The 27,401-nt window shown below is 38.4% G+C and overlaps 1 protein-coding gene across 4 annotated transcripts in view; it reads left to right on the plus strand.

Annotated features, from left to right (window-relative positions):
• Positions 1-27,401, plus strand: part of PPP2R5A (protein phosphatase 2 regulatory subunit B'alpha) — a 48,771-nt gene that overhangs the window by 15,142 nt on the left and 6,228 nt on the right. The window contains exons 2-9 of one of the 4 annotated variants that reach the window (XM_076334523.1): positions 5,113-5,309; positions 10,578-10,679; positions 11,516-11,623; positions 17,582-17,674; positions 19,662-19,792; positions 19,996-20,055; positions 21,280-21,388; positions 23,825-23,878. In XM_076334523.1, coding sequence (XP_076190638.1) covers positions 5,113-5,309; positions 10,578-10,679; positions 11,516-11,623; positions 17,582-17,674; positions 19,662-19,792; positions 19,996-20,055; positions 21,280-21,388; positions 23,825-23,878 — 854 coding nt within the window. The remainder of the gene's footprint in view (positions 1-5,112; positions 5,310-10,577; positions 10,680-11,515; positions 11,624-17,581; positions 17,675-19,661; positions 19,793-19,995; positions 20,056-21,279; positions 21,389-23,824; positions 23,879-27,401) is intronic. The other 3 variants (XM_076334524.1, XM_076334525.1, XM_076334526.1) reach the window with 3 other exon arrangements.

Raw genomic sequence — 27,401 nt, forward strand, 5'->3', positions numbered from 1 at the left:
GAGGAGGTTTTGTGGACTTAGATTCTAGTTTCTGCTGCTGAAGCAAGGATTATGTTAGATTCTCTGGCTTTGTACAGAAGGTCTTGGGTAAACAATTCTGTTGAGAAAGAAGAAGTATCTATCTTTTCCTTCCAGGAGAAATGCCTGTAAATATATGAGATAAATATACTGTGGGAAGATGTCATTGTAGTCCCCTGGCTAGTGATATGGTGGTGTTTGTCTCTCCAGTTACAGACTAGTGAGGTAGCTCTGTGATTGTGAACTGTCTTTCCCTATCTATATTTTGTTTGGGCTATCCCTGAAAAAATTCATCTTTTAACTCAATGTTCCATGCTTAGACTTGGATTGATGACCATATAAATTCGAAAGTATTTGATTTAGAGATACATCTGTACACTCATGCAGTTTTAATGTTTAATAACTTCCGTGTTTGGGAGGAACTTCCAAGTCAACTTATTTGTAACTTTTTATCCTTTGATATTGTGGCTACTGTCTGTAAGGATCAGGTTTTCGTAAGTAGTAGAAATAGTCTGTTGAGGATTTCAGTATTATGAAGTGCAAGGCTCAAATGAACTATTTTCATCAGTTACAAACACTTTCTTATCTATCGTGGAGATGACCAGAGGCAATGAATATCCTTAGAAAGACTCATGGTTAAAGTGGATCATAATTTAGAATCATAGAATAGTTTGGTTTGGAAGGGACCTCTAAAGGCCATCTAGTCCAACCCCCCTGCCGTGGGTAGGGACATCCTCAACTAGGTCAGGTTGCTCAGAGCCCCGTCTAACCTGACCTTGAATGTTTCCAGGGATGGGGCATCCACCACCTCTCTGGGCAACCTGTGCCAGTGCTTCACCACCATCAGAGTAAAAAATTTCTTCCTTATATCTAGTCTAAATCTACTTGCTTTTAGTTTAAAGCCATTCCCCCTTGTCCTGTCGCAACAGGCCCTGCTAAACAGTCTGTCCCCATCTTTCTTATAAGCCCCCTTTAAGTACTGATAGGCTGCAATAAGGTGTCCCCGAAGCCTTCTCTTCTCTAGGCTGAATAACCCCAACTCTCTCAGCCTTTCTTCATGGGAGAGGTGTTCCATCCCCCTGATCATTTTTGTGGCCCTCTTCTGGACCTGCTCCAACAGGTCCGTGTCTGTCTTGTGCTGAGGGCTCCAGAGCTGGACGCAGTGCTCCAGGTGGGGTCTCACCAGAGCAGAGCAGAGGGGCAGATTCACCTCCCTCGACCTGCCGGCCACGCTTCTTTTGATGCAGCCCGGGATACGATTGGCTTTCTGGGCTGCGAGTGCACATTGCTGGCTCATGTCCAGCTTTTCATCCCCCAGTCCCCCCAAGTCCTTCTCGGCAGGGCTGCTCTCAATCCCTTCATCCCCCAGCCTGTATTGATACCGGGGGTTGCCCCGACCCAGGTGCAGGGTCTTGCACTTGGCCTTGTTAAACCTCATGACGTTCACACAGGCCCACTTCTCGAGCTTGTCCAGGTCCCTCTGGATGGCATCCCATCCCTCAGGCGTGTCGACTGCACTGCTCAGCTTGGTGTCATCTGCAAACTTGCTGAGGGTGCACTCGATCCCACTGTCTGTGTCACTGTCAATTTACAGTATTTCTTTTGGTGTTGGATGGAAACTTTTGTCTTTAGGACTTCCTACCATCATATATGATTAAGAATCAGCTTTCTGTGGCTGCCTAAAATCTCATTACTACCTTCCCAAGGACCTCAGATCAACTTATAACCAACCTTTCAAAGAATGCAACAGTGGATTTAAAGAATTTCCTAAATACCACTTCTGTTGAGCAGCCTCAACAGATAGAAAATAAAGTTGAGGCAATTGCATTTTGATCACCTGGATCAGATGGCGTGTAGACCATTTTTGGAGGGGTGGTTTAATGTATGTGTCTTGACACTCTTCCAAGTAGGATTAAATGCCTTTGCTCCTTTTTTCCTGCTTTAGGCTTCCTCATGTTTTGTTTTCCTTCCCTCCTTTTTTTTTTTCCTAAAGTGTCTTTTCCAACAACATGCAGCAATTCAGGGACAGGCTGGTAATAGAATTCGGGCTTAATTTTAATCTCCCCCTTCGGCTTCAAAATACAGCCTGTCAACACGCTTATTTTATTGAAGCATCCACTGTCTACTTTGAACCTACATTATCTTCTTATGGTCCTTATGGTATTTAAGGTATTTGAAGAAAAGCAGTTATCTTGAACTTCAGATGTATGGTGTAAATCTTGGTAGATGTTCAATTAAAACTGATTTAAAAATCATGCCACAGGTTGTTAAACTACTAAAGCTAAAAGCTCTGATGTTGATGCAATTATGGTGGCACAGTTTATTTTAGTCATAGAACTGGAATAAACTATGGCAATGTGATTTTATCATGATGTAGAATTGTCTAGCTTCTGTTGTGCTGGGATAGTTAAAGATAGTTAAGGCTTCAAAAAGTTAAGGACACTATCCGACAAACAAATTTTCCCAAATCACTTGATGGTTCCCATGGTACCTCTCAAACATTCCCAGGACAAATGTGCTATATGTCAAGCGGGGACTGAGCACATGAGGACAGGTAGTGCTGATACAACAGAACGGGCTTTCTTGTTACCTTATCTATTACCACAGTTGCACATAATTTTCATCTCTTGCAGATGTCTTTATTTTATGATTACCCTTATAAGTATGGAAAATGGATGTACGCATAGAAGAAAATACTTCCTTTGGTTTTGCTTTGAATGATACGAGTAACAAAACACATTAATAGGCAGGTTTTTCATTTGAGAAAACATGTCTAATTGAGATCAGATTGCTAATGAAATGGACTGGTGATGCATGACAGGAGAGAGATGATCTCTGTTACTCTAATGTCTAACTAAAAGTGGCTAATGCAGGGATTTATTTGATATTCTAGGGAAGGTAATAAGTGATTTGATTATTTTGTCTGAATTCCTGTTACTTGCTTTTAACCTTAGGTCTTTAGGCTGTTTTAACCCTTTAGGGTTACCTAACCTCTAGGTAAATTTTGGTTAATGATACTTCAATTTTATTGAACATCAACTAAATATACTGTATTAGCTGTGCCCCACTGCTGGGCTTTTGTAACTTGGAGTATAGTTAAGTTTGTAGTGAGGAAAAATAAGAGTAGGTTTGACTCCTCTTTGAGTCTGGCTATCAGCTTGGGGCTAGTGTCAAAAAAAGCTGTCCTCCCTGTGTCGGTTCCTTAAATTAGGCTTTTTGGATTTTATCCTCAGCATGTCACTGTTATTGCTTTGTTGCTATGATACAATACTTACTCATGCAATCTGCTGTAGAATATTAGAAGGTCTGAGCTGAAATGTTATGTAACTTACAAATGTTTTTACAGCTGACGTTCATTGTTTTCCAGAGTAACAATTCATGTCTTTGTAGTTATCTGAGCAAAATAAGCATCTTGCAAGATTTTTATTCAAAAGAAAAATGGTTAAAATTGCATAATTAACATTCAAAAGTATGAATTGTTCTTTATGAGGGAGTAGTAATTGCTAGCTTTTTCAAAAGCTCACTGAAGTTGTTATCCTCAGTTAATAGGATCATAACTGTCAGATGGGGAAAGGGAATACAATACAATATTCTGGTGTCTGAACTTTCAGGGCAGAGCGAGCAGTTGGGTTTACGGTGGAGGTGTTTCAGTCCATTTTAGCAATTACTTTTTACTTATGGAAATGAAAGAATTCTATCAGATAACTACTGAATATTAAAACTACTGTTGACTGTTGTTGTTCCAGCCACTAAATGGAAGGTGTTTTGGTAAGAAACTTGAGGAACTGGCATTATCAAAGAGTGTTTTGAGTTATTAAAGTTAAAAACTTAAAATGAAGTTTGTTTAATTAGAATAATCATAAAACAATAAAGAGAAGCATGAGATCTTTTTGTGATTTGTTCAAATTTTAAAGTGAGAGTTAAGATTTTCAATACTCAGTGTTACAAGGCAGTTGCCTTTTTCTTGTCTTGATAATTTTCTTATGAAACAGCAGTGCTAATATCAATACTGCAGTGAATGAATGAAGCTAGGGGATTAGTAGTCTGGCTATGGACAGGTCTTGAAAATTCTTCAGGGGGAGAGCATTCCTTATTTGCAGATAAAATTGGAAATCAAAATTTTTCATCAGAACAAGTGAAATCCCAACTGATGATAGATGAGGTGATGCTATGTTGCTGGAGTGGCTTAGAAACCCAACAAACAACTAAAAACAAGAACGAAAGGCACATTAAACCAATTTTTCAGTTAAAGCCATGGCTGCTTTTGTTGTGATCGTGCAACTTTGGAACAGTTAGAATATTTTAAGGATGTATTAAATTTTTGAAGTGTACCGTACTTAGTAATCCATTTTTTTTAGAGCTAATGTGAAATACTAATGGAGGAATTTTGCTTATCAGCTTATAGAGAAACTGTACTCTAAAATGAAAATGCCAAGTCATAGCCAAAACGTTGTCTTAATAGGCCAAAAAAGCTGGAAAACCTTACATAGCTAAGATTGTAATAAATTATTTAGACTAAAGCATGAGAATTCAGGATTAATCCTTTTGAAATATTGGAGTTGATTCTTAAGAGAAACATTCATCACATGATGTCAAAAGTATGTGAAATATTTTGCATTTGGGCAAAAAGACAAGGTTCCTTCAAAGCAGATTTTACAGCTTTTAAGCAGGTTACATAATAAAGGATTAGGGAACAGAATGAGACAAATCGGATGAATGAAAGGTTAGTATGATGCACTGCTTCTGTATATGACTTTCGGTGAGGGAGAGTTGGTACTTATTAATGTCTCTGTATTTCAAATAAAGTTCATTCAGGAACTCGTTTTCCGTAAATGTATTTACTTGCTGTAAGTTTATCCGTTATTTCTTGTATGAAACAAAAGTTGTGAATGGCAGGTCTTTCATTCTAACATACTTACAGATATTTTCACTTTTGACAATATTGCTTATTAATTTGCTGACTATAGAGTGTGCTATTCCCCATAATAAAAAAACTGATAGCTATGCAAATTTTAGTCAACAAAACAGATTTAGAAATCCTGAGTTTGCTTCTACAGACTTAAGCATTGGTTGGCTTTTTTTTTTCTTTTACAGATGCCACCTTCAATGAACAGCAAGATCTTTTTTGTCAGAAGTTGCAACAGTGTTGTGTACTCTTTGACTTCATGGACTCTGTTTCAGACCTGAAAAGCAAAGAAATTAAGAGAGCAACACTGAATGAACTGGTTGAATATGTTTCAACAAATCGTGGCGTGATTGTTGAATCAGCTTATGCTGACATTGTGAAAATGGTAAGTACAATGCTCTCATTATATTTTGAATTTTAATAAAATATCTTAAATTAATCAGTTTATGACTAATGGCATCTAACTCAGAATTGCTGTTGGCTATCCTGCTTACACAATATAATATAATTTGTTAATGATAACTTGGCTTACAAGATTGTTTAGAAAGGCTTGTAAAAACAAACAAACAACTTGTAAGTTTTAATTATTAGCTGAAATATGATGCATTCAGGTTAATTAAAATGAAAGAACTGGTATATTGCAGATGCTTGCCGTCTGGCTAAGCTTTGAAGTTGTTCTCATTCAGAAAATGGTAATATTTTGGTGCTGCCTGTCTTTATTTAAGAATGGCAGTGGAGTGACAGGCTCAAGTTTTCTGGTAAAGATTCTTGCGGGTACTAATGTCAACAGAAAGGTTTATCAGTGTAAGAAAGCAACTCTACTTTGTAAATACTTTATATGGCTGTTTGTTACTGTTTTGGCCTTGGAGAGCTGTGCTAGAGTAGTCTAAGTGGTTTGCTTGAGTTGTAAACCACAGGATGACTTGTACTGTGCAATTTCTACAAATGGCTTGTTGAATAAGCAACAAAATATTTGTGGTTGTTATCTGCTGACTTTCCCAGGTTTTTTATATGCACTTTCAAATGCTACGTAAGTGATGTTTTAGATATGCCTATACTCCGTGTACAGGGAACGCAACTGAAGGACATTTGACAGTAATCTGAAATATTTTAAAATTGTTTTTTCTAGAAATTTGAAATGTAAAAAGAATGTGTTTAGCGCCCATGCATTTAGGCTAATGGTTCTCTAAACTTTGGTTAAGTTTACATAGGCACAATGCTGACTTTAAAAGTAGCTATCAGGAATGTAAGCAGACCAGTTCAAACATATGGCCTATGACTTTTGTAGTTTTCTATACAGTGCAAGATATTTTTTTCTTACGGTTTTGTTTGTTTTCTGTTTGTTGGTTTTTGTTTTTTTCTTTTTCTGTGAGCAGCTGATATGGAAGATCAGATCTTTAATATAAATAAGCGTAGAAATTTTGCCATTATACTGAAGGGCTGGGATTATTGAAACCCTTTTAACCATTTTGGCTGTTTCACCACATGCCAATTAAGTTTTACAAAAGATCTAGGACCCTGGGGTTTTTTGTATAGTTTTGTTTAAAGGGCCTGTGTTTCTGTCCTAAATGTTTTTCACACAAGAAAATAAAGGACAGAGTATGTCCACCTCTTCTTTGGCCTTTTTTCTTTTTTTTTTTTTTTTTTTTTGCTTCTGGTAGCAGCAAGCCGGAATCCTTGCAGTATTTTCTTACTGTGTGTACCCTCTATAGCCTCTTGTTAGAAGAAAGAGTATACTAACTAGCCTATCATACTTGTTGAAGGGAGATTTTCTTTTATATTGGAGTTGTTTTCTTTTCTTGGAGATAAGGTGGTGTTGAGCTGTTCTTTTGAGGTTATTGTTGTTGTGCAAATGATTAGGCTCTGTGGATGCTTGTTTTTCCTTCCATAACAAATTTCCATCTCCTTTTCTCCCCTAAAATGACAGAAAGTGAAGAAGGCCTTAAATGCTCAGTGAGAGCTTTTTCAGAGCTTGAGACAAAAGATCCCTCCAAGCCTGAATAGTATTTCTAGTCTCCCTGGCAACTGGCAGCAGAAGAGGTCTTTGCTGTGAATTAGGACGAAGTACCAGCTTTCAGAAAGAACTCTGGATGGGTCTCTCCCTCCAAACAACACATGTGTCAGGCTTGAGGCCTTTCTTTATAGCAAAACTTCTATGAGATTTAAAAGAGCTTTTTTTAAAAAAATTTTTTACTGTTCAGTGTTACTACAATAAAAGAAAAAGCATTTGAGTTTTTTGCAGAGTTTGAAGGATAGTAGTTTTGGGACAAAAAAGTAGAAATCAGCCTTAATGAAAGCCAACTATCATCTGACTTGTAGTAAAGGACGAACAGACTACAAAAAAATCCCTGAAAAAAGCCAGAGTGGCATCAGTGGCAGAAGCGGAGCCAATTTCTTTCCAAAGCCCCTTGTCTCTCCCTAGGCCTGGGACACCTTTCCTCCAGCTTGCAGAGGAAGCAGCCCAGTTTCCTTGGAGTCGCCCAAGTCTTGGGGAGGCAAAGTCAACAATCCCTTACAGATATCAAGAGGAAAAAAAATGTTGTTCCTGACCAGTGCATAGGCAAGGTCTGTGCAGGTGAGGAGGTCTCCTAGTGTTCCTTCCTTTCACATGGTCTCTGTTACCATGATAGCTGCTGGGCCAGTACCACACAATAATGGCTCGTGTAGTTGTCCCTGCTCTGCTTGGATCCTGAGGTAGGGAGCACTGGTTGAAATGCTACCAATGTCTTTTCAAGCCACCAAGGATGGAACAAGATCATTTTAAAAAAAAAAAAAAAATCTTTGTTTAGGCAGATGCGCAGGACACATGCTGTAGGTTATCTTTTTGGTGCCCCAGGCAACCTGATTTTCCTATAATATCTTTGCCAAAGCCTTTGAATTGAGAACTGAGGAAGAGTTTTGCTTACAAATAGTTTTGAAGGGGTAGCACAGTGGTCCGTGCACCTCCTTTCTAGGTCATCTAAAACTAGTGTCTTCTCTGTTTGGAAGTTCCCAGTTGAAAGTACTCTGAAGCAAACAGCAAATTAGGGTTTGACATTGTTAATATTTTAAGTTTTAAAACTTCCTGGGAAGTGAGAAAGCTCTAGCCTTAATCAGGTTTGGGAGCATAAAAGAAACGTCCCTCCAGTACACATTACTCCTCCATCTCCTTGTGCCTGCCAACCTCCCCTCATTCCCCACCAGCATATAAAAATCCAGTGTAAATGAGATTGTCCTAGCAGCTTGCACAAGCTGTGAATTCAGAATTTAAAAAAATATCAGGTATCCCTATCTGCACGTTCAGAAATTGGAATGGAATCTAGTATCTCTCCAAATGCTTAGCTCCTTGGGAAGTGTACAGACAATAAGGGACTTTTTTTCTTTTTTTTTCTTTTTTATTTTAATAAAATATAATTACTGTATCTTAAGACGTTAACTGGCACATTTTCAGATGTCACTTTCACAAAACTTTGAGACTTAATTTAGAAAGCTAATGCTGGGTTTCTCTGGAAACCTGTCCAGCTATAAAAGCCTTTTATGATTTGTATTTCTCAAATCACGGTTTTGGGATAAGACCCCGCTTATGAAGGAAAAGGGATGTTTTAAATAATATGAGAGGATATAGAGAAGAATTCGCCCATAGAAAAACAGTGAGGGTTTTAACCCGAACCACACTTTTGATCAATACTATTAGCAAGACATTAGAAAGAAGCAAATGAGACAGGAAGCAAAAATATTTCAAACATAAGTAAATGAAGCAGTTCTTTAGGGAGACAGGCTAGCACATAAAAATGGTACACAGTTTATTGAGTTTCGTATGTTCTCAGGAGACCGATAATGCTAGTAGAAGTACTGAATACTTTGAAAATCATAAAATTAGTTTACTAAAGATCTGGCTGAGAGCCTTGCTATTTGTTTCTGCTACAGAAGTATGTTCAGTAGGTAGCACCTTTGTTTTGGACTTGAAACTTTTGCATGCTGTACTCTGAGGTTCTGTGCTAAAGGGTTGACTGGTTCAGTTCAGAAAGATGCATCTAGAAATAAAAGGATGCATTTTCAAGAGATGTTACCAGAAGACTTGTAAGCAGAGGTGGGGAAGTCTCTGTAAGGGACTGATTTGTATGTTGGATGTTTTTGTTGAATACCTAATAAGAGTAGGCAATATCAAATGACAGAACCAGGATTGTAGTCTTGGTTTTCGGGCTTGACTAAAATTCACATTCTCTGGCTCCTATTTCCCCTTGTCTCTCCCCAGCCAGTTTCTCTTGTGCTCCAGAATCCCAAGTCCCTTGTGTTTACAACATTAAAGGACAACTGTACTGTCTTGGTTTTTTTTTTTTTTTTTCCCCTGCTGTGCAGTAAACTAAGAGACTGCTATAGTGCCCATCCATACAGAACATCATTGCCCTTCTACTCTAGAGCAGCAGCATCCGCAGCTTTACCGTGTACCAACAGGAGACAGTGACAGGACATAGAATGAAGCGCATGGGAGGAAATGAAAAGTCAGTTTATGCAATAGCCTTATCTCTTGTTTAATGAGGCAGCTGATTCTTCTATGCAGAGCCAGCTGGGTGACTTCAGGATCTTTTAAAGTCCTCTTGCGAGATTCTACAAACACCTTGGAGACTCCATGGAAGCTGTGCAGTAGCATTTGCTGCAAACTGTCAAACATTTTCTTTTGTGTTTAGTAGGCTTGAGTGGTTAGCAGTTGTTTGAAACAGTTTTGATTGAAAAGACTAAAGAGTTTGAAAGATGATTGGAAAAGTTGGGCTAAACGCGTTCCTGAAAAAACAGTAGAAAGTGCAGAAACAAAATTAATTTCATGTTATCTTTTGATCACATTAGAGATTTAAAATCCAGTGTGTTACATCTGGCAGAAAAGATGACGTTCATTTTTCTTTTGACAGCTGAAAGATTGGTCTTCTATCCAGACTTCTATACACTTCAAAAAAAATCCCTGAAGAAATCTTTTTAAACTTGCCCTTTTGAAATTGATTTGATATAACTATATCATACTTAAAGTAACTTGGTAGCTATTTTTCTTAGTTTTTTTCAAAGTTACTCTGTGTTAAATCAAAAAGTTAAATTGTTATGTATTTCTGACTTCCCAAAACCTTGAAACATCTTCAAATTAGGAGGTGAAAAATTGTAAACAGTTATTCAGTTCTCACTTGAAAGTGAGAGATATTTTGAAATTAAGTGAAGAACTCTAAAATTAGATATATTTTTGGGATTGTCTGCCTTACACATGAAGAGAGCTCTGTTTAAATCATAATTGGTTAGCCATACTGTATTTGTTGTCTTACATAAAACCTCAGCTCTCAGTGTCACATAGTTAAAAATTGGTCTTTGTAAGGGGAAACCTAAATTTTCTCTTAACTTTCATGGTTTCAGGGAAAAATTTTAAATATGACCATGTCTAGCTACAGACTTGTAAAACAGTTGAGACAAAAGTTACTTTCTTATTATTTTCATTGGCCTGTTTCAGACTTTTGGCATTTGGATTTAGCGGTTTTGAAAAAAATAAAGAATAAAAGTTATTTATTATATTACTTTTTTTTGAAGATGGTTTTGTTTCATGTAATTTTAGGATAAAAGCAGTACCTTGTGGAGTGTGATCTGTGGAAACATAAAAAGTGATACAATTAAACAATTTTTTCTTTTTGTCTTGCAGATTAGTTCTAATATTTTTAGAACACTTCCACCTAGCGATAACCCAGATTTTGATCCAGAAGAAGATGAACCAACTCTTGAAGCCTCATGGCCCCACATACAGGTATGTGATTCCTTTATTTTCAAGCCTTCTTGTAAGGCAAGAACTGAGAATCATAGAATCATAGAATCATTGAGGTTGGAAAAGACCTCTAAGATCATCGAGTCCAACCGTCAACCCAACACCACCATGCCCACTAAACCATGTCCCTAAGCGCCTCATCTACACGTCTTTTAAATACCTCCAGGGATGGGGACTCCACCACTTCCCTGGGCAGCCTGTTCCAATGTTTAACCACTCTTTCAGTAAAGAAATTTTTCCTTGCATCCAATCTAAACCTCCCCTGCCGCAACTTGAGGCCATTTCCTCTCGTCCTATCACTTGTTACTTCAGAGAAAAGACCAACACCCACCTTGCTACAACCTCCTTTCAGGTAGTTGTAGAGAGCGATGAGGTCTCCCCTCAGCCTCCTTTTCTCCAGGCGAAACAACCCCAGTTCCCTCAGCCGCTCCTCATAAGACTTGTTCTCCAGACCCCTCACCAGCCTCGTTGCCCTTCTCTGGACACGCTCCAGCACCTCAACGTCCTTCTTGTAGTGAGGGGCCCAAAACTGAACACAGTATTCGAGGTGTGGCCTCACCAGGGCCGAGTACAGGGGCACGATCACTTCCCTACTCCTGCTGGCCACACTACTTCTGATACAGGCCAGGATGCCATTGGCCTTCTTGGCCGCCTGGGCACACTACCGGCTCATGTTCAGCCGGCTGTCAACCAGCACCCCCAGGTCCTTCTCTGCTGGGCAGCTTTCCAGCCACTCTTCCCCAAGCCTGTAGCGCTGCATGGGGTTGTTGTGGCCAAAGTGCAGGACCCGGCACTTGTCCTTGTTGAACCTCATACAGTTGACCTGGGCCCATCGATCCAGCCTGTCCAGGTCCCTCTGCAGAGCCTTCCTACCCTCGAGCGGATCAACACTCCCGAATGGATACTTGAGTCATTTTGTGCCTTTGGTAAGAACGTCAAAATTGCTTTAATAATACAATTGAGTTTCTATACTTGGGAGGGGAAAAAAGTGATGCTTTTCTTAACGTGTAAATATGGCAGAATGTAAGTCTTCCAAATCGCTTAAATACCTTTCTTTTTTTTTTTTTTTTTAAATGGAGTGATTGCACTGTTAAAGTGTGGTATATGTATGTCTTAATTACCTAAAATATCTATATATTTTTATGTTCTTTACTTAAGAGGTTTGTTTTCTGCACTTGAGCAACTTTTTTCTGTGATTTCAATAAAATATAAGTGGATGTTGACAGTTCGGTTTCTTGTGACAGTAACAAAAAATGGAGTAATAGCCTTTATTTGTCTCTTGAGCAAGAAATGGATATCTCCTCATTCTTCTCACCCTTTTCCCTCCCTTCATGCAAAAACTTTACAATATAGGCGTTGTTGTTTGGTAACAGTTGGTTAGTTATTCTATTGTTGCACTCCTGTGCCAATCTCGTGATTTTTATAGCATTGCTGTATCAATCACGTGATTGACTTGCAATACTGCTGGATTTTTTTTTTCCCCCGTTAACTGTTAAAAGTTGAACAAACCTAAATCACTTGTAATCACCCAAGTTCATATCTCAGGTAGTTCGTTGCTGAATTTATAGAGGTAGTATCTGTTAAATGTTTTGTAGCAACTCCTAGTAGTGGGTAGAAGATTAATAGCTACGATACATCTGCATACCATTCTCTCCCCTCTCAAGAGAGTTAAAATGCTACTCTGTCCCTATCATATTACAGTTCTAATGTATCAACAAATGCTTTATTTAAAAACTGGACTTCTAATATTGGCTATAAAAAGTACATGTTCAGGATAGTATTTGAGACTTAAACCAAGTAAGAAACAAGTTATCACAAAAAACTCTGCAGGTTAAAGGCTGTGTTAATTATCTTATACATGGCTGATTCTAATTCATAGGAGAAATGGCTATAACTGCACTAGATGAGAGGCTTGATTTTGTAGGGGTGGGAGTGTGCAAGGGCCGTGCAAATGTCTCATAGTCAGTAGCGGCATCATCTGACTTCAGAATGCCCGTGTTTCAGGAGTAAAATTTGTAAATGTTAGGTCATAAGTAAACTATAGTTCTTTTTGTAGAAAAAGACTTGCAGTTTCTGCGACTAGTTTACTTGTGCTTTAGGTTTGTCTAAGAGAAATTGAAAGAGGTTCATAGCCTGTGGTATTATCTGAGATTTTATTTTCAGCTTCTTCCTTTGCCTTTTTCTAAATGAGTTTTGGCCAGGCTGGCTGGTCATTGACTGTGGATTTCCCTCTCCTGCATCAGTTGTTCATCCTGTCCTTGATTATTGCAGCACAATGGAAACAGTTTGTGTTTTCCTCTCCTTTCTTTTACAGTTCATGTGCTACTGGGTGGTAGAAGACTGAGTCTGATAACTTACTAATTGCCCTCCAGAAGCACAAATCTGCTGGGAGTGTCAAATTTTGTGTATGGAAGAAGGGGGGTGGGCACACCCATTCCCCCCCCCCCCTCCCCCAATATCAAAACCCATTATTACTTTTGTTATAGTCTAAAGAACTGCTTGAGGGTGGGGATGTTTTGCTGGCTGTGATTTGTGATTGCTCAGTTACAAACAAATTCAGAATTCATCCTGATCTGGCAATCAGGTAGCCAGTTTTCTGGGAGGGGAAAAGAAAAAAATCTGAATCTCTACTCTTCTCTGGTTGAATTTGTTGGCATTTCTCTATAAAATAACATGATAGATAATGGCTTAGTAAGTTACCAGTGTGTAGTCACAACAAAAGACTCTAGACCTTCAGTAAAATAAGTGCCACTTGAAAGACATTGCTTTATAGCAATACACAAGATGGTTTGTAACAGCCCACCTAAGTTGAACAGGTTGGCATTAAAGCCACTGTATTTTGAAGCCTGGGGAGTTGCAGAGTTGGTGGAATTGGTAGCTTAAAGTGGTATTATTCTAGTGGTCTCTGTAAGAAAGAAGATTGAATCACCGAAGTAATAGGAGTTATATTTCACAGCTCTTTGACCCAAGCAGACCAATTTTGAGAACCAAAACGAGCAAATCCAACAGTTTTCCCCTCATTCAGTATTTCCAGTGGAAATGCTTCAGTTAAACTCAAAGTTAAGCATACCTGTCTTTTTTTTTTGGGTAGGAGCAGCCAGAATCTGCTGTGGCTAGAATCCATTCTTGTCCCCCTAGTTGATAGTTGTTGTTATGCTTCTAAGTTTGCAAACATTAGCATACAGGAGAAGGGAGAGGCTGACTATCTGGAAATGGCCATTGCAGTTTACTTCCCAAAATGCCTCGGATAAAGCTTCATGGATTTCCCAAGGTTCCCAAGGATTTCCAAAGTTATTTGATATCTTTTACCAGCTGTACATGTTCTAGGAGCAGTGGTATTAATTATCAGGAAGCTAGACAACTCTGTGAACATCAGAACTGCATAAATACTCCTTCAGTGCACAAAACTTCCCTATGAATACAGCTCAGAAACTGGATTTTTGAGCACCAAATTTTCTTTTTCTGAAAGCTCTTTAAGAACAATCGTGGTTCTGGAATTGCATGTGTTTATATAAAGCATTCAAATGGTTACTAATGCACACTCTCCCTATATTAGAAATGAGACGTAACTGATTAATTTGTCATCATATATTGAGAATCTTGCATTAATACTGACTTGTTCTATTTTATAGATGAGATGTATGTTGGTTTTGATTATAATTGATACCCTAAACTTAATCTTGGACAGCTTGTACCAAGATGTTACAGCGTTATGCTTTAACTTAGTTCTTCTGCTTGATGTATATTGCAGTCCCCATATCTATTTATGGAAAGAAGCCATAATTGTCCTTCCTCCCCTGTCCCTTAGGGAAAACAAAACATGCCAATTTAGTCTTCACTCGTAAAAGGTGCTCTATCCCATGACAATTCTAGTGGCTCCTTCTCTGTATCCTTTCAGGTTTGAATAAATTTCCTCAAGCATGTGTAGGACTGTGCATCTCTATCTGTACTGTCAGTATCTCCCTGGAATATCCCAGGATTTCATCTGTCACTTCGATGGCTTCATTGTATAGATGGATCTTAGTCATACTATGGTTAACCCTTTCTCAGCTTAAAGGCTTGCAAATGCTTAGCGGAGCTTTTTCTTGGATCTCTAACTGTGACTTTGCAATCCTTGAGTTTCATCCTGTATTTATTACTCCAGACCTTCAGGGTCAATTTATCCTTTCTTATTGATAACCTGACATGCTCTTTTTTTTTTTTTTTCCTTCCCTGGTGGTAGCTTCCAGTATTGTTTTATCATCTAAGTAGTTATCACACGTGACTATTCTTTGTTGTGGTCACTGACAGAAATATTTAATATAAGAATTTATTACAGAAATATTTAATGAAATTTAATTCCAAAATTAATCCCTATGAAGCTGTGCTAATAACCTCCCTCCAGCCATATGTTTCCCATTTCAATACAAACCACTAACAAATTGATCTAGTTTCTAGCTTGAAAAAGTTAACTAGAATCATAGAATGGTTAAGGGACCGTTAAAGGTCATCTAGTCCAACCCCCCTGCCATGGGCAGGGACATCTTCAACTAGGTCAGGTTGCTCAGAGCCCCGTCCAGCCTGACCTTGAATGTTTCCAGGGATGGGGCATCCACCACCTCTCTGGGCAACCTGTGCCAGTGCTTCACCACCATCAGAGTAAAAAATTTCTTCCTTATATCTAGCCTGAATCTACCCGCTTTTAGTTTAAAACCATTCCCCCTTGTCCTGTCGCAACAGGCCCTGCTAAACAGTCTGTCCCCATCTTTCTTATAAGTCCCCTTCAGGTACTGGAAAGCTGTTATAAGGCCTCCCCGGAGCCTTCTTTTCTCCAGGCTGAACAACCCCAACTCTCTCAGCTTGTCTTCATAGGAGAGGTGCTCCAGCCCTCTGATCATCTTTGTGGCCCTCTTCTGGACCTGCTCCAACAGGTCCATGTCTGTCTTGTGCTGAGGGCTCCAGAGCTGGACGCAGTGCTCCAGGTGGGGTCTCACCAGAGCAGAGCAGAGGGGCAGAATTGTCTCCCTCGACCTGCTGGCCACACTTCTTTTGATGCAGCCCAGGATACGATTGGCTTTCTGGGCTGCGAGCGCACATTGCTGGCTCATGTGCAGCTTTTCATCCCCCAGTCCCCCCAAGTCCTTCTCGGCAGGGCTGCTCTCAATCCCTTCATCCCCCAGCCTGTATTGATACCGGGGGTTGCCCCGACCCAGGTGCAGGACCCTGCGCTTGGCCTTGTTGAACCTCATGAGGTTCACACAGGCCCACTTCTCGAGCTTGTCCAGGTCCCTCTGGATGGCATCCCGTCCCTCAGGCGTGTCAACTTGCTGTCATCTGCAAACTTGCTGAGGGTGCGCTCAATTCCACTATGTCATTGATGAAGATATTAAACAGCCATGGTTGATCTCTTTCTAAGACAGAGGATGGAGTATGGTAATATTTAAAATTATATTACTGGATTGCCTGTTACCAAGCTTTTAAAAATTCTGTCTTATGTTGTCTATTGTGCAACTGTGCGCTATTGTGTTTATGCACAAGAAGACAAATTAAGGCTGTACAGGGAAGCTTGGGTTTTAATACAGTTCTATTACATGAAATTTGTATACATTTAAACTGCTGATATGAAAAGCTCTTGTTACGGTCTGTCACAGGGCAAGAAAGAGTGAAGGGGAACTTGTGTTTCTGAGCTTCTGCTTTGCAGATACAGCGTACCCTCCTTGAGGCTATGCATAAGTAACTGTCATCTGGAATGTTCTAGATAAAAAGTACTTATTGTCAAGCACTTCTCTCAAGTGAACTTCATAATTATAATTAGGAATTTCTCAGGTGTTGGCTCTCAGTTTAATAAGTACTCATAGTGGTAACAGTTGAAATAGATGCCTGTGAGTATGACCACAGCTCTGTGTGGGTTTTATTTGGAAGGACAGTCAGTGATGTCTTTATGTATCTAAATTGCATTTTAGCATTATTACTAATCAGTTGTTTAACTAACACGGAGTTAAAGAATAGGTGTTGAGAACATAAGCAGCCCTGAATGTATCTAAACGTAAGACATCTTTCCTCTGAATTCTGTCTTAGTTAAGAGATGCCTTATGTGTATTTCATAGATCTGCCATTGTTACAGAAGTACAGTATTTTGTGTCTTGGACTTCTGATGAACCCCAAAATATGGGACTTGTGTGCTGGCTTGTTCATGCCTCTCTCTGCTACCTCAGGCCCTCGCTAGCTCTATCTCCTGTCTGTTTTTCCATCTGTGGGCATTGTGGGATCATAGCGAATGGGGACTTGAACTCAATAGAAATAATGTACTACAAAACATAAAGGATGTTGAAGATAAATCTGCAGAGGGTCCTGTTTGAATAGAGTGTCCAAGATATAGAAACCTAATGTTAAGCCAAACTCTTAAGTTTCTGTGTATTCATTCAGCTTTTTAATGTGATACTTCATTTTTGGAGTTTGCAGCTGAAACTTAATTTCAGGAGCACTTAGCTAGCAGATTTTTCTTCATTTGTTTAAGGAATTATGCAGTGTTAGAGCACTTAATTTTACCCTCAGTGTTGATAAGTGTTTGGTAACTTATGTCTACATAATAAATTCTTAATATAGTAGGAAATGTGAATATATGTAATACTTAAAACCTGGTTTTTGTCTAATAGTGATATTTTCAGTAGATCATTTATTAAGCTTTGACTCTTCTGGGAATTAAAGTGTTCTTGATACTTACTGGAATTCTTTCAGTAAATTCCAGTAGAGGCTGTGATTAAACAGTGATGTGTTAGGCTTCGGTTTCCTTTTCTACCTTTGAAGTATGTGAATAGTCCCACTGACTTTGTGGTGGTGGCGGGGCTGAGTTCTGTGCTCTGGTATACTTACTAACTTAAAAATTTTCATTTCAATGTTTGTAGTTGGTGTATGAATTTTTCCTGAGGTTTTTGGAGAGCCCAGATTTTCAGCCTAGCATTGCAAAGCGATATATTGACCAGAAATTTGTACAGCAGGTAAGTAGAGAGTTTTCCCACCCGCAGATTTCAAGATCACCTCTCAAGCTTAACTTCTCAGTTGACTATGCAGCTAAGGAGAATATTAAAGCTTTCATGTTGACACAGGCTTAAACTTTAGTTGTTCCAACAGTGGTTTCTGCCAAACACTAAATAAACAGCACATCATACCACACAGGCTACATGTCATTAGTAACTTCAGAAACACTTTGTTTTCCGATATCAACCTCAGTGCTTTGCAATGCAAGGTATTTGTAACTTGTAAATACAAGTTGTGTTTTTAATGATTTGTAACTTACTTCCAGTCAAACCAACAATGTGCTAATTAGATTTTTGTAGTGCTTTAATGTTTGTCTTTTCATAGATTTATCATGGGAAAACTTACAGCAAACTCTTTTCCTGTAAAAAGTTCATGTACTTACTGTACATGAAATGTGTTCCAACATCTGCTAACTTGTGACTAGATAGTGTCATTCTCTTTACTATTGTGTGTTAACCACAGAAGGAAAATCAAGTAAGAAAGTACATAGGAAAATCATGCTTCACCATGCAAAGTAACTACGAGCAAGAAGGTGAAATGAGATTTCATATTAAATATAACTTCTCAAGGAATTAGGCTGTAGAATACCGTAACAATTTTTGTCCAAGGTTAACTCGGTGGGGATTTTTTTTTTTACCATGTCAAAATACTTGTTTGTCAAGGAAAAGCTCAGTATCTGAAGAGTGAGTGCTGGCAGGCCGTCAAAGTACAGCAATGAAAAGTAAAAACATAGGTGGACACTTTTCCTCCCCACCTTCAGTGGCTGCATTTAATTTCTACTTGCTTGGTTTTACTGTTCTTGTTTATAGGTGTCTCCTTCTTCTCTGTTTTACTCGATTTTCCCACAAAATTCAGGCCTGAAGCTGCTGCTGAACTATTGGCCGTGGGTATCCAATTTACTAATTGACCCGTGGTTCTTAAGAGCCACGTTGCAGAGTTTCAATTCCTGACATTTCACTTGATCTTTCTCTAGAGTACAAGAAAGACAATGCAATGAACAGCTAGCTATATATGGAAAAAAAGAGGGGTAGTGACCCTGAGAAATTCCTTCTAAATATAAAAATGAAGTGAGCCTGAACAAAGTTCCTGAACAGCTGTTTCCAATCCCTTATGCTGCTTGGTGTAGACATACCTAAGCTCACAGACCTGGACTGAGCAGGAGACTGTAGTGACTGCTTGAGCTAAGTTACTAACTTGTTAGCGCAGTTAGCATTTCTGAATATGCTCTTACTGGGACAAGCAGGAAAAAAAAAGTAACTAAAATAATGGTCTGTAATGGGATTGGAATGTCTTTTGATGTCTTCGAGTGAGTGTGGTCTTTTCTGTATCCTTGGAAAACTTTCTACAAGAAAAAAACGCGTGGAAAATCTTGCTAGCTTATTAGGGCATTTAGTCTGTATTAGCAGAGAATCAGTTCATAATTACATATCTTATGCTTATTTTACAACCCTCTCCATATGAAATCATTAATTGTGAAATTTCTTGTATAGGAATGCTTTTGCTTAACCTTCAAGACACAAGTAGCTTTTTGAGATGAGCAGTACAGGATTTTAATTAAAAAACTGTAAATATCTGACACAGATTTGATTCATTCTGATTTCTTAAAGACCAAGCGTAAACCACTTACCTAAGATTTGATAATATCATTCTTACAATTTCATTTTTATTTTGATAGTCTAATAGTTGTTGGAATGGCTTTGATGTCTGTTGTATACAGACTTTTGAAGGGAATGAAGCTGCTGGGTTTATTTTTTACAAAAATAATCAGCTTTATTAAAAATCTAATTTTGAAAATATAATACTGATACCCAAACAAAATTTTTGGTTAAACTGATTCTAATTTTTCTAATGTAAACTTGTAAATTAAAGGTAAAAACTCGAATTGGTTAGTAACGTAACAAAATTCAAGTCTTTCAACAGTAACACATTTCAATTTAATTTTTAAAGTTGTTGGAGCTCTTTGATAGTGAAGACCCACGAGAACGTGATTTCCTAAAGACAGTTCTTCATCGAATTTACGGCAAATTCCTCGGTTTAAGAGCATTCATCAGGAAACAGATTAACAACATTTTCCTCAGGTATGCTGTATACGTATGTGTGTGTGACTAGGTTGAGGAATACTTTTATCTCGCCTTCATGGTCTGGGTCTGCAGTGATCTGGCCAGATCACACAGCCAGTCTGTGATCTGGCTTTCAAATATTTGAAGCTTATTAAAAGTTATTTCTTTGGAATCTCTGATCTTCTGTTTCGATTTTTGATGGTTGTCTCTTTTCATAACAGGTTTATATATGAAACAGAGCACTTCAATGGTGTTGCTGAACTTCTTGAGATATTAGGAAGGTAAGTTTGATCTGACACAGAAAAAACATAAAATGTTATTGTGGGTGTTTACTTCAGCTTTCTCGCTTTGGGAATGGAGGTGGGGAAAGAGAATTATTACAGTAATGAGTGATGAAGTGCAGTCACTGATATAATCTAATACTGTCTGGGTTACCATGTGACTATCAAATTAGGATATGGAGTAAAAATTACTCTTTTTCAGTGCAAGTTTTAAAGATGACTGGCAAAATATTTCTCAAGGGTTCTTGTTTGTCAGGAATATCTACTCTTGCTTATCTTATATCTGATTCATGACTTGTTCTTTGATTCAGAAAATGAATGTTAACTTTTGCCCTCGTGCTGAATGAAATGCTTTAATCTTCAGCAGGCTGGTTTTCTTTAAATTCTATTCAGGAAAGCCTTGTAAGTGCTAGGGTTTTTTAGTTATCTTTTTTTGACATTGTTTCACTAATTTAATTTTTAACTTTGAAGGTTTTTTGTGGTAGTATTTTACTGTTTTTCCAAAACTGTCACATATATTTCACAGTAGAAAATTCTATGAATATTACTGGTCTAACTGAAAATCCAAACATTGTGAAACTACTGTGGAGCAAATTTTCATGAAAATCAAGTGAAAGGGATACCGTTATTTTCTCAGATTTATCTAAAATGGGGGGGCAGGGGGGGAAAATCCCAACCTCTTCCTGAAGGACTGTTGTCCATTCTATGACTCATCAACTTTTCAAAATAAGATTACTGAATCAATGAGACAACTTTTAACTTTGTTTTTAGAGGGAAAGGTTGTTCAACAATCTCAAAACAAATGTTCAAACTGCACTGTTAAAATAGTTCAAAATTGTATGCCATCTATTTTTTCTGCAAGTTGCTAGTGATTGTGGGTGAAATGGATTCCTGATGCATCTGTCTAAGCTTTACAATTAGACAGCAAGACTTACTGTACGTGATTTTACATAATGGAGGTCATGATAAACATACTTCGGCTCATCTAATGAGTATTATGTGACTTCTACTATGGTTCTCTGGTATTCCCACCGAGAGTCTAAACTCATGTGATACCAACACTTTAAAGGTTGTGCATATGTAGAGCTATTTTATGGCTTCAAAATAATCAGGTTTAGAAATTGAATCAGAAATGGAGTGTATCTTCAATTTACAGAAATTCTTGACTTGCTAGGAAAAAATTATTTTTTAATAAAAATAAATCCTGCTTATTCATGTTTTCAGTATTATCAATGGTTTTGCACTGCCACTGAAAGCAGAACACAAACAGTTCCTTATGAAAGTTCTGATTCCCATGCATACTGCAAAGGGATTAGCTTTGTTTCATGCACAGGTAAGCTTTTGCCTATTTTTAAGAGTGGTGGGGTTTTTGTATATGCGTTTGAAACTAATGAAATTTAAAGCAGTATGTGTTATAATACCAATATTAAAAAATATTTGCAAATTCAGTCACTATTGGTTTTTTTTAAAGATCTCATAGATCTTATGTCTAAATGTTAATTTTGAGATAATATTTAGCATATATTAAATGAAAGAATACAACAGCGAGTCAAAGTCATGTCAGCTGAAGTGGGAAGCTTTTTTGCTTGCTAGTCTTGTCACATTTTAAGCTTCATTTAATCCCAGGACCTTGTTCTGTTACCGCTTCCTTTATGTAACCTAAATGCTTTGTATAAAGGAACCTTGAGTATGGCCAGGTACTTGCTTCAGAAGTGCTTTTCTATTTCTAAAACCGTTCCAGTGACAGGGAGGGGAGGAGAATGTTGGCTATAAATGGCAGAAATGTATAGTAGCTCTCCGGATCAGCTAGAAATTATGTAGATCCATGACACGCTGTCAGAATGCTTTAGTTCTTCATTTGACTTCCATTCTTATACTTTGCACAGACGTTCAGCATTTTATTTGAGGAATAATGTATATCCTTTCCAGACATATGGCACTTGAGTATTGAATACATTTGATGCAAACTTGCAAGTAATTCTGCTGTGGCTAATTAAAAACTTGCTTTGTTAACTTAGTCAGCTCACTAATACAGCTCCTTATAGACTAAAGATACAAGGAAATGAGTTTCTAATTAAAGTGAAATCATTGTGACTATATAGTCTACAAACAGGATCAAGTCAAGAGCTCTGTTAATTCCTAATTCTCATATAAAGTTTTAATTTAATTAAATCACTTGTCTTTGTGGTTTATTGCTATGCAATAGGCTGCTCCATGGAATGAGTCAGTGATATGAAAGGGACCAGTCACTTGCCAAAGTTATTCTTACCGATAGATCAGTACAGCAAGCTGTCCTTTTTTCTATGATATGTTTAATCCGGTTCATCGGTACCTGAAAGGGTCCTATTAATTGAGCTGTACTGTGTACCTGAAAGTAGCATTTGGTTTGCTGACCAGGCTACTCATCTATCCTTTCATAAACCACTAGTGCCATGTGCAGTTTCAGCGCTGTGTGTTTCTGGTTTCGTGTTATCCTGAAGGTGTAAACCAGCGTTACATCTGCTTTGCAATCAGGAGTGGCCTGGTTGCTTTGTTGCTACAGTACAGGTTTAGCCTACCCTTAAAAGTTAAAGCCTCAAAGCTGAATTAAGTTTGAGTCTTTGTGTCTTCAAACAATAAAGCATTACTGTACAATATATATAATGGGATTTTATGAGATTAATGTGTGACATTTATTATTTTTTGAATCTGCACATATACATCCTTAGCCTAAGGGTAAAGAAATAAATTAGACCTGTTGTAATTACAGCATTGTAATTATCTGCTTTGGGATAACAGATTTAAAAAAAAATGGAAAGGTAATGCTTGAATTCAAGCACCCGAAGTATTGAAATGTACATGTAATGCATGTAAATAATTTTTGCCTTTGCTTTATATTGCGAGATGAAAAATACTGTGACTTAAAATCAGTCTTAATGGAATCTTGGATTGTAACTACTTTAGTAATAGGATTATTGTATGGTTTCTGTACTGGGCAGAGGTATGGTTGTTTAGTTACTTAACTATGAGCTAAGTAACTAAACAATAAGTGATTATATAACATATAATATCACACTTTGGCCTGAGAAGTCTCCTGGCCAGAAATCACTTGAGGCTGGGAGAGCATGCTGGTGACCTAATCACATTATGCTCCCCCCACTTCATAGCACTCTTCCACAGGCATTTGGTGTTGGCCATTGCTGGGGACAGGATACTCAGCTGGACAGGTGCTGCCTGATCTCTTGTGGCCATGTAATACGTTACAATTCTTTCACCTGTAATTTTATCACTGAATGTTGCGTGCTGTAGATGTCTAGTACTTGAGAAATGTATGCTCAGTCAAACCTGTTTTAAAACTTCTTTTGACTGAAAGTATCACCTTTTTTTTTTTAACCCAATACAGATGTTTGAAAATGATAGTTTTGTAATGTTAATACAGGAATTGATGTTGAGAAAAATTTGTTTGGATACTGGATCTGAGTTAGGGAAATACCCTGTCAAGCTTAAAAGTAATTTTCTTCTAGGACGAAAAAAAAAAGATGATTTTTGGTATGCAGGAAGCTTTTGTAAGATAGAGCAGGCCTGTATATCTTGCTGCTTTAATTGCTGTTTTGTTTAGTTTGGAAGAATGTAAAATGGCTGTGTGGGGTGTTTTGGGTTGGGTGTCCTGTCCCTCCCCCACCCCTGCTCCGATCTGAAGTGCTTCCATTATAAGTTGTGATATTTAGTTATGCTGCAATGTCTAAACGGTGTCTGTTTAAACTAAATAATCATATGACTTACATTCTAGCTCGCCTATTGTGTTGTACAGTTCCTGGAAAAAGATACAACTTTAACAGAGCCTGTAAGTGTTTTTCAGTTGAATGTTTTTCTATTTTTAATTTCAACTAAATATTTCAGTGTAACTTGTTAGAATTGTAGAGCAGTGCTATCTGTGCTGTCTTGATTAATGATCCATAGACAGGTTTTTTCGGGGGGGGGGGCAGGGATTAAATCTAGAACAGTTGTTAAGACAACTCTGGGTTTGAAGGGGCTGTTATCTCTTAGCCTGTGACCAAGATAGAGCACAAATTTAAATAAAAGTTTGAACCACTGATACCATGCAAATTACCTGATCTGAGAAAGCATGTAACAACTGTATTCCCTCCTAGCAAGAACTAAAATTTCAGTATTTTTGGTGCTGATGGCTTCTGCCTAGCCAGTGCATAAAGCTGAAATATTTTAGGGAATAAACAATCCCAAAATAAAAGTTGGAAAGAATAACAACGCTTTGTTTAGACAGAATGAACTCTGAAATTCCAAATGCAATGTTTCTGTTCTGTCTCTTCAGTTACTGGGGTGCCTGTTGGCAGTTATAATACAGGTGCTTCAGGCATCAGTGGCTTTTGCCAGACTGAATCTCCCGTGATACATATTGACAGCTCAGCTAAAAAGGGGTTTGCAGCGCTTCATGCAAGGGCTTTGGCGATGCCCATAAAGAAGAACGCAGGCTCAGGGCAGTGCAGCAACTCATGGGGACACAGACTGATGTCAGATGAGCTAGAACAGAAACTGTTCTTAGTTGGACAATCAGAAATCTTTCCATTAGGGGTATGTTGATATTTAAATACTTTATCCCTTTTTGTGACAGAAAAATGAAGACCTTATGCAAAATCTTAAATTTTTCCTATAAAGAAAAAAGATAAACAGCTTTGTGGAAACAACGTAGATCTTCACTAGTCTTTCAGTGGAAGCTTGTTTTCTGCACAGCCACTTAAGTATTGATGTTCCTCATCAGAAGACAAGTTATTCTATAGGTGGTGGAAGGTGGTAGACCTGACTGTCTATAAATTTGCCTTGTCTGCTTGAAGCATCTTCTTTCCCCCTGTACTGCTAGCTACGCTGGTCAATAAGCTTATTTTCTTGGGTAGGGCGAGGAGAAAGGAATTGTGTAAGCCTTATTCCTTAAGCCAAGCTCTAAAACAATCCAGGCATTTTGACAGTTGACATGTGAGCAGAAAATGTGTAGTATTACATAAAAACCTGCAAGATTGAATTGAAGTGACACCGTGACAAAGTCAGAACTTCCTGATACGAATTTACAGAACTGTGATGCAGGATCCAAGCCCAAGCTTTGAAGCGAGAAGGTAGGGCTTTTTGAAGTAGGAGCGCCATAGTGCAATTCTGGGACTTCATCTGGACTATAGTGTATACAATTCTGGTTGCCTCTTAATCAGTAAAGATGAATTCAGAATGGAGAAGGTACAAGAACTCACTGCAGAGTCACTGCCTGTGCTTGCTTTGGTCATTACTCTGAGAGTATAGTAAAATTGGCTTTATCAAGGAGTAAAAGTTATTAAGATGGTAAGAAGTGAAGCTTTAAGAAACTTTCTGAAATGCTTGAAAAGTAGATGTTAAAATTTGGGGCAACTGATGAGATAGCATTTGGAATTTTTTTGGCTTTTGGTCAAGTAATATTTTAAGAACTCCATCAGAAGGCTGTCTTCAGGAGTACCTTACTGTTATTTTTCTGGTAGGAATTGTCACTCGGGGTCAATTTAGAGGACATTCAATCTGAGCTCTTGTAGCTATGGTAGTCTGCCTTAGGTCAGTCCTGATGTTTGCGAAGCTGACAAGAAGAGTTCGTTACCTAACCCTGCTAAGTGCAGTGGCCTTTACATTGAAGAAATCAGGCTAAACATGCAGTCCTTGCACATAAGAGAAGTTTTCTAGCAGGTGCCTACTGTTGTAAGTCACTTTATGGGAATGTTGTAGCTCAGGGGAAATTATTAATCTTAAGAGTTTTGTGTAGTAAGAGCAGCAGGATTTCAGATCTGCATTCACCTTGAATATTTCTTCGAATAAAATCTTTGAACGTAAATGTGCATGTATCAGCTTTTTATTATGAAAGCATAGTCAAGCTGGAAACTGATACTCTCTCTGAGGAGCAAGGAATAGGTATCTTGTTGAGGTCTGCACCGTTATACCTGGAATATGTTATTTCTTTATCAAGTTGAGAATATGAGTCTGCGTAGCGAAGTATATTCAACACTCTTACAATAACAAGTGCTGGAAACTGGACTGTTCCAGCTAACTCAGTTTTATGCTTTCGAGACCAGTAAATTCATGCTCCAGTAAGGGGTGTATGGTAGGTTCTCACGGCTTTTCTTTGGCAAACGTGCTTGTCTGAAATTTTTTTACTTACTTGCATTGTTCTGGGGGAAAGGGAAGGTGTCGGCAGAATGAGCTATTATACCTGTAAATGTTCGGGTTTGCTCTTTAAAAATACAAAATCTCAGTAGTATGTAACTGAGTCCTTCAGTTACGAGCTAATTAACAGAAAATGGCCCTAGATTTAAAGTGTATTTACATAGACTACTTTACATGGTGAATCTAGAGAAACAAGTGTAACTAAGTCATGCACGTCTGACTCCTCGAGGGTGGAGGAGAAGCGGGTGAGCGAAGGACTGCCAGATCAGGTAATTGCAGTGAAATGGGGGAGCTCAAAATTTCTCCTCCCCCCTCACCCGTGCCGCCTGCCCCAGCTCTTCTGCTCTGTCCGTGGAGGCAGCAAGGAGGCCAGGTCAGTACCGGCTGGTCAGGGAGGGAGCTCTGCCTCTGTGGGCCAGGTGGCAAAGTTGTCACCTGGGTGGGCTGATCCAGGCCTCCTGCTCCTTCATCAGGTGTCAGATGATGACGTTTGTATTTGTTGCCTGGAGCTTTCAGCCAGCTAGGTTGAACTGTATGGTCGAGGCTCTGTAAGGAATCTGTTCTTTCCTTGTAGCTTGCATTCTTTTTGTGGATTTCACCATAGGACTTTACCAGCTGCCTGAGGCTTCTGCGTTTGCTCAATGTCATTTGAAGTGACACGCAGTTTTGTAGTAGCAGGATATGTTTGTATCCTAGGATAAAGACTTGTGGGCACTTAAAATCATATTAACTATTTCTCTGGAAAGTCACTTTTGATAGTACACATAGTTGTGAATAGAACAGCCAGCTGGGAAGCTGGGGGAAAAAAACCCAACATGGCAAAAATCAAATGTGGAAGGTATTCAAACAGTCAAGTAAGTTTTACAGTTGGATATGATCGATTAGGTGCTGCTGTATCATAAAAATAGAGGTCCTTTCCTCGGAATGAAAGTTTATAAGGCTCTGAGAATGTTTCTGCTTCCAAAACATACAGTTACAGGGGTTTTGTAGCCAGCATTAGTTTTGTAATTTAGATGCCATGTCAAACGTTTGTTTCTAGGAAACAGGCCTCCAGTCTTTGTTGTGTGTTTCCCCGCCCCTTCCTCTTGGGGGCTGTACTTTCTAATTAAGTTTTGCTGAAGTTTTTTCCAGTCTTGTGTAAGATAGTTTCCAATGTAGATGCTGGAATATATTTTCTC

This window comes from Aptenodytes patagonicus, chromosome 3, assembly GCF_965638725.1.
Source record: "Aptenodytes patagonicus chromosome 3, bAptPat1.pri.cur, whole genome shotgun sequence".
In the NCBI taxonomy this organism is placed as follows: Eukaryota; Metazoa; Chordata; class Aves; order Sphenisciformes; family Spheniscidae; genus Aptenodytes; species Aptenodytes patagonicus.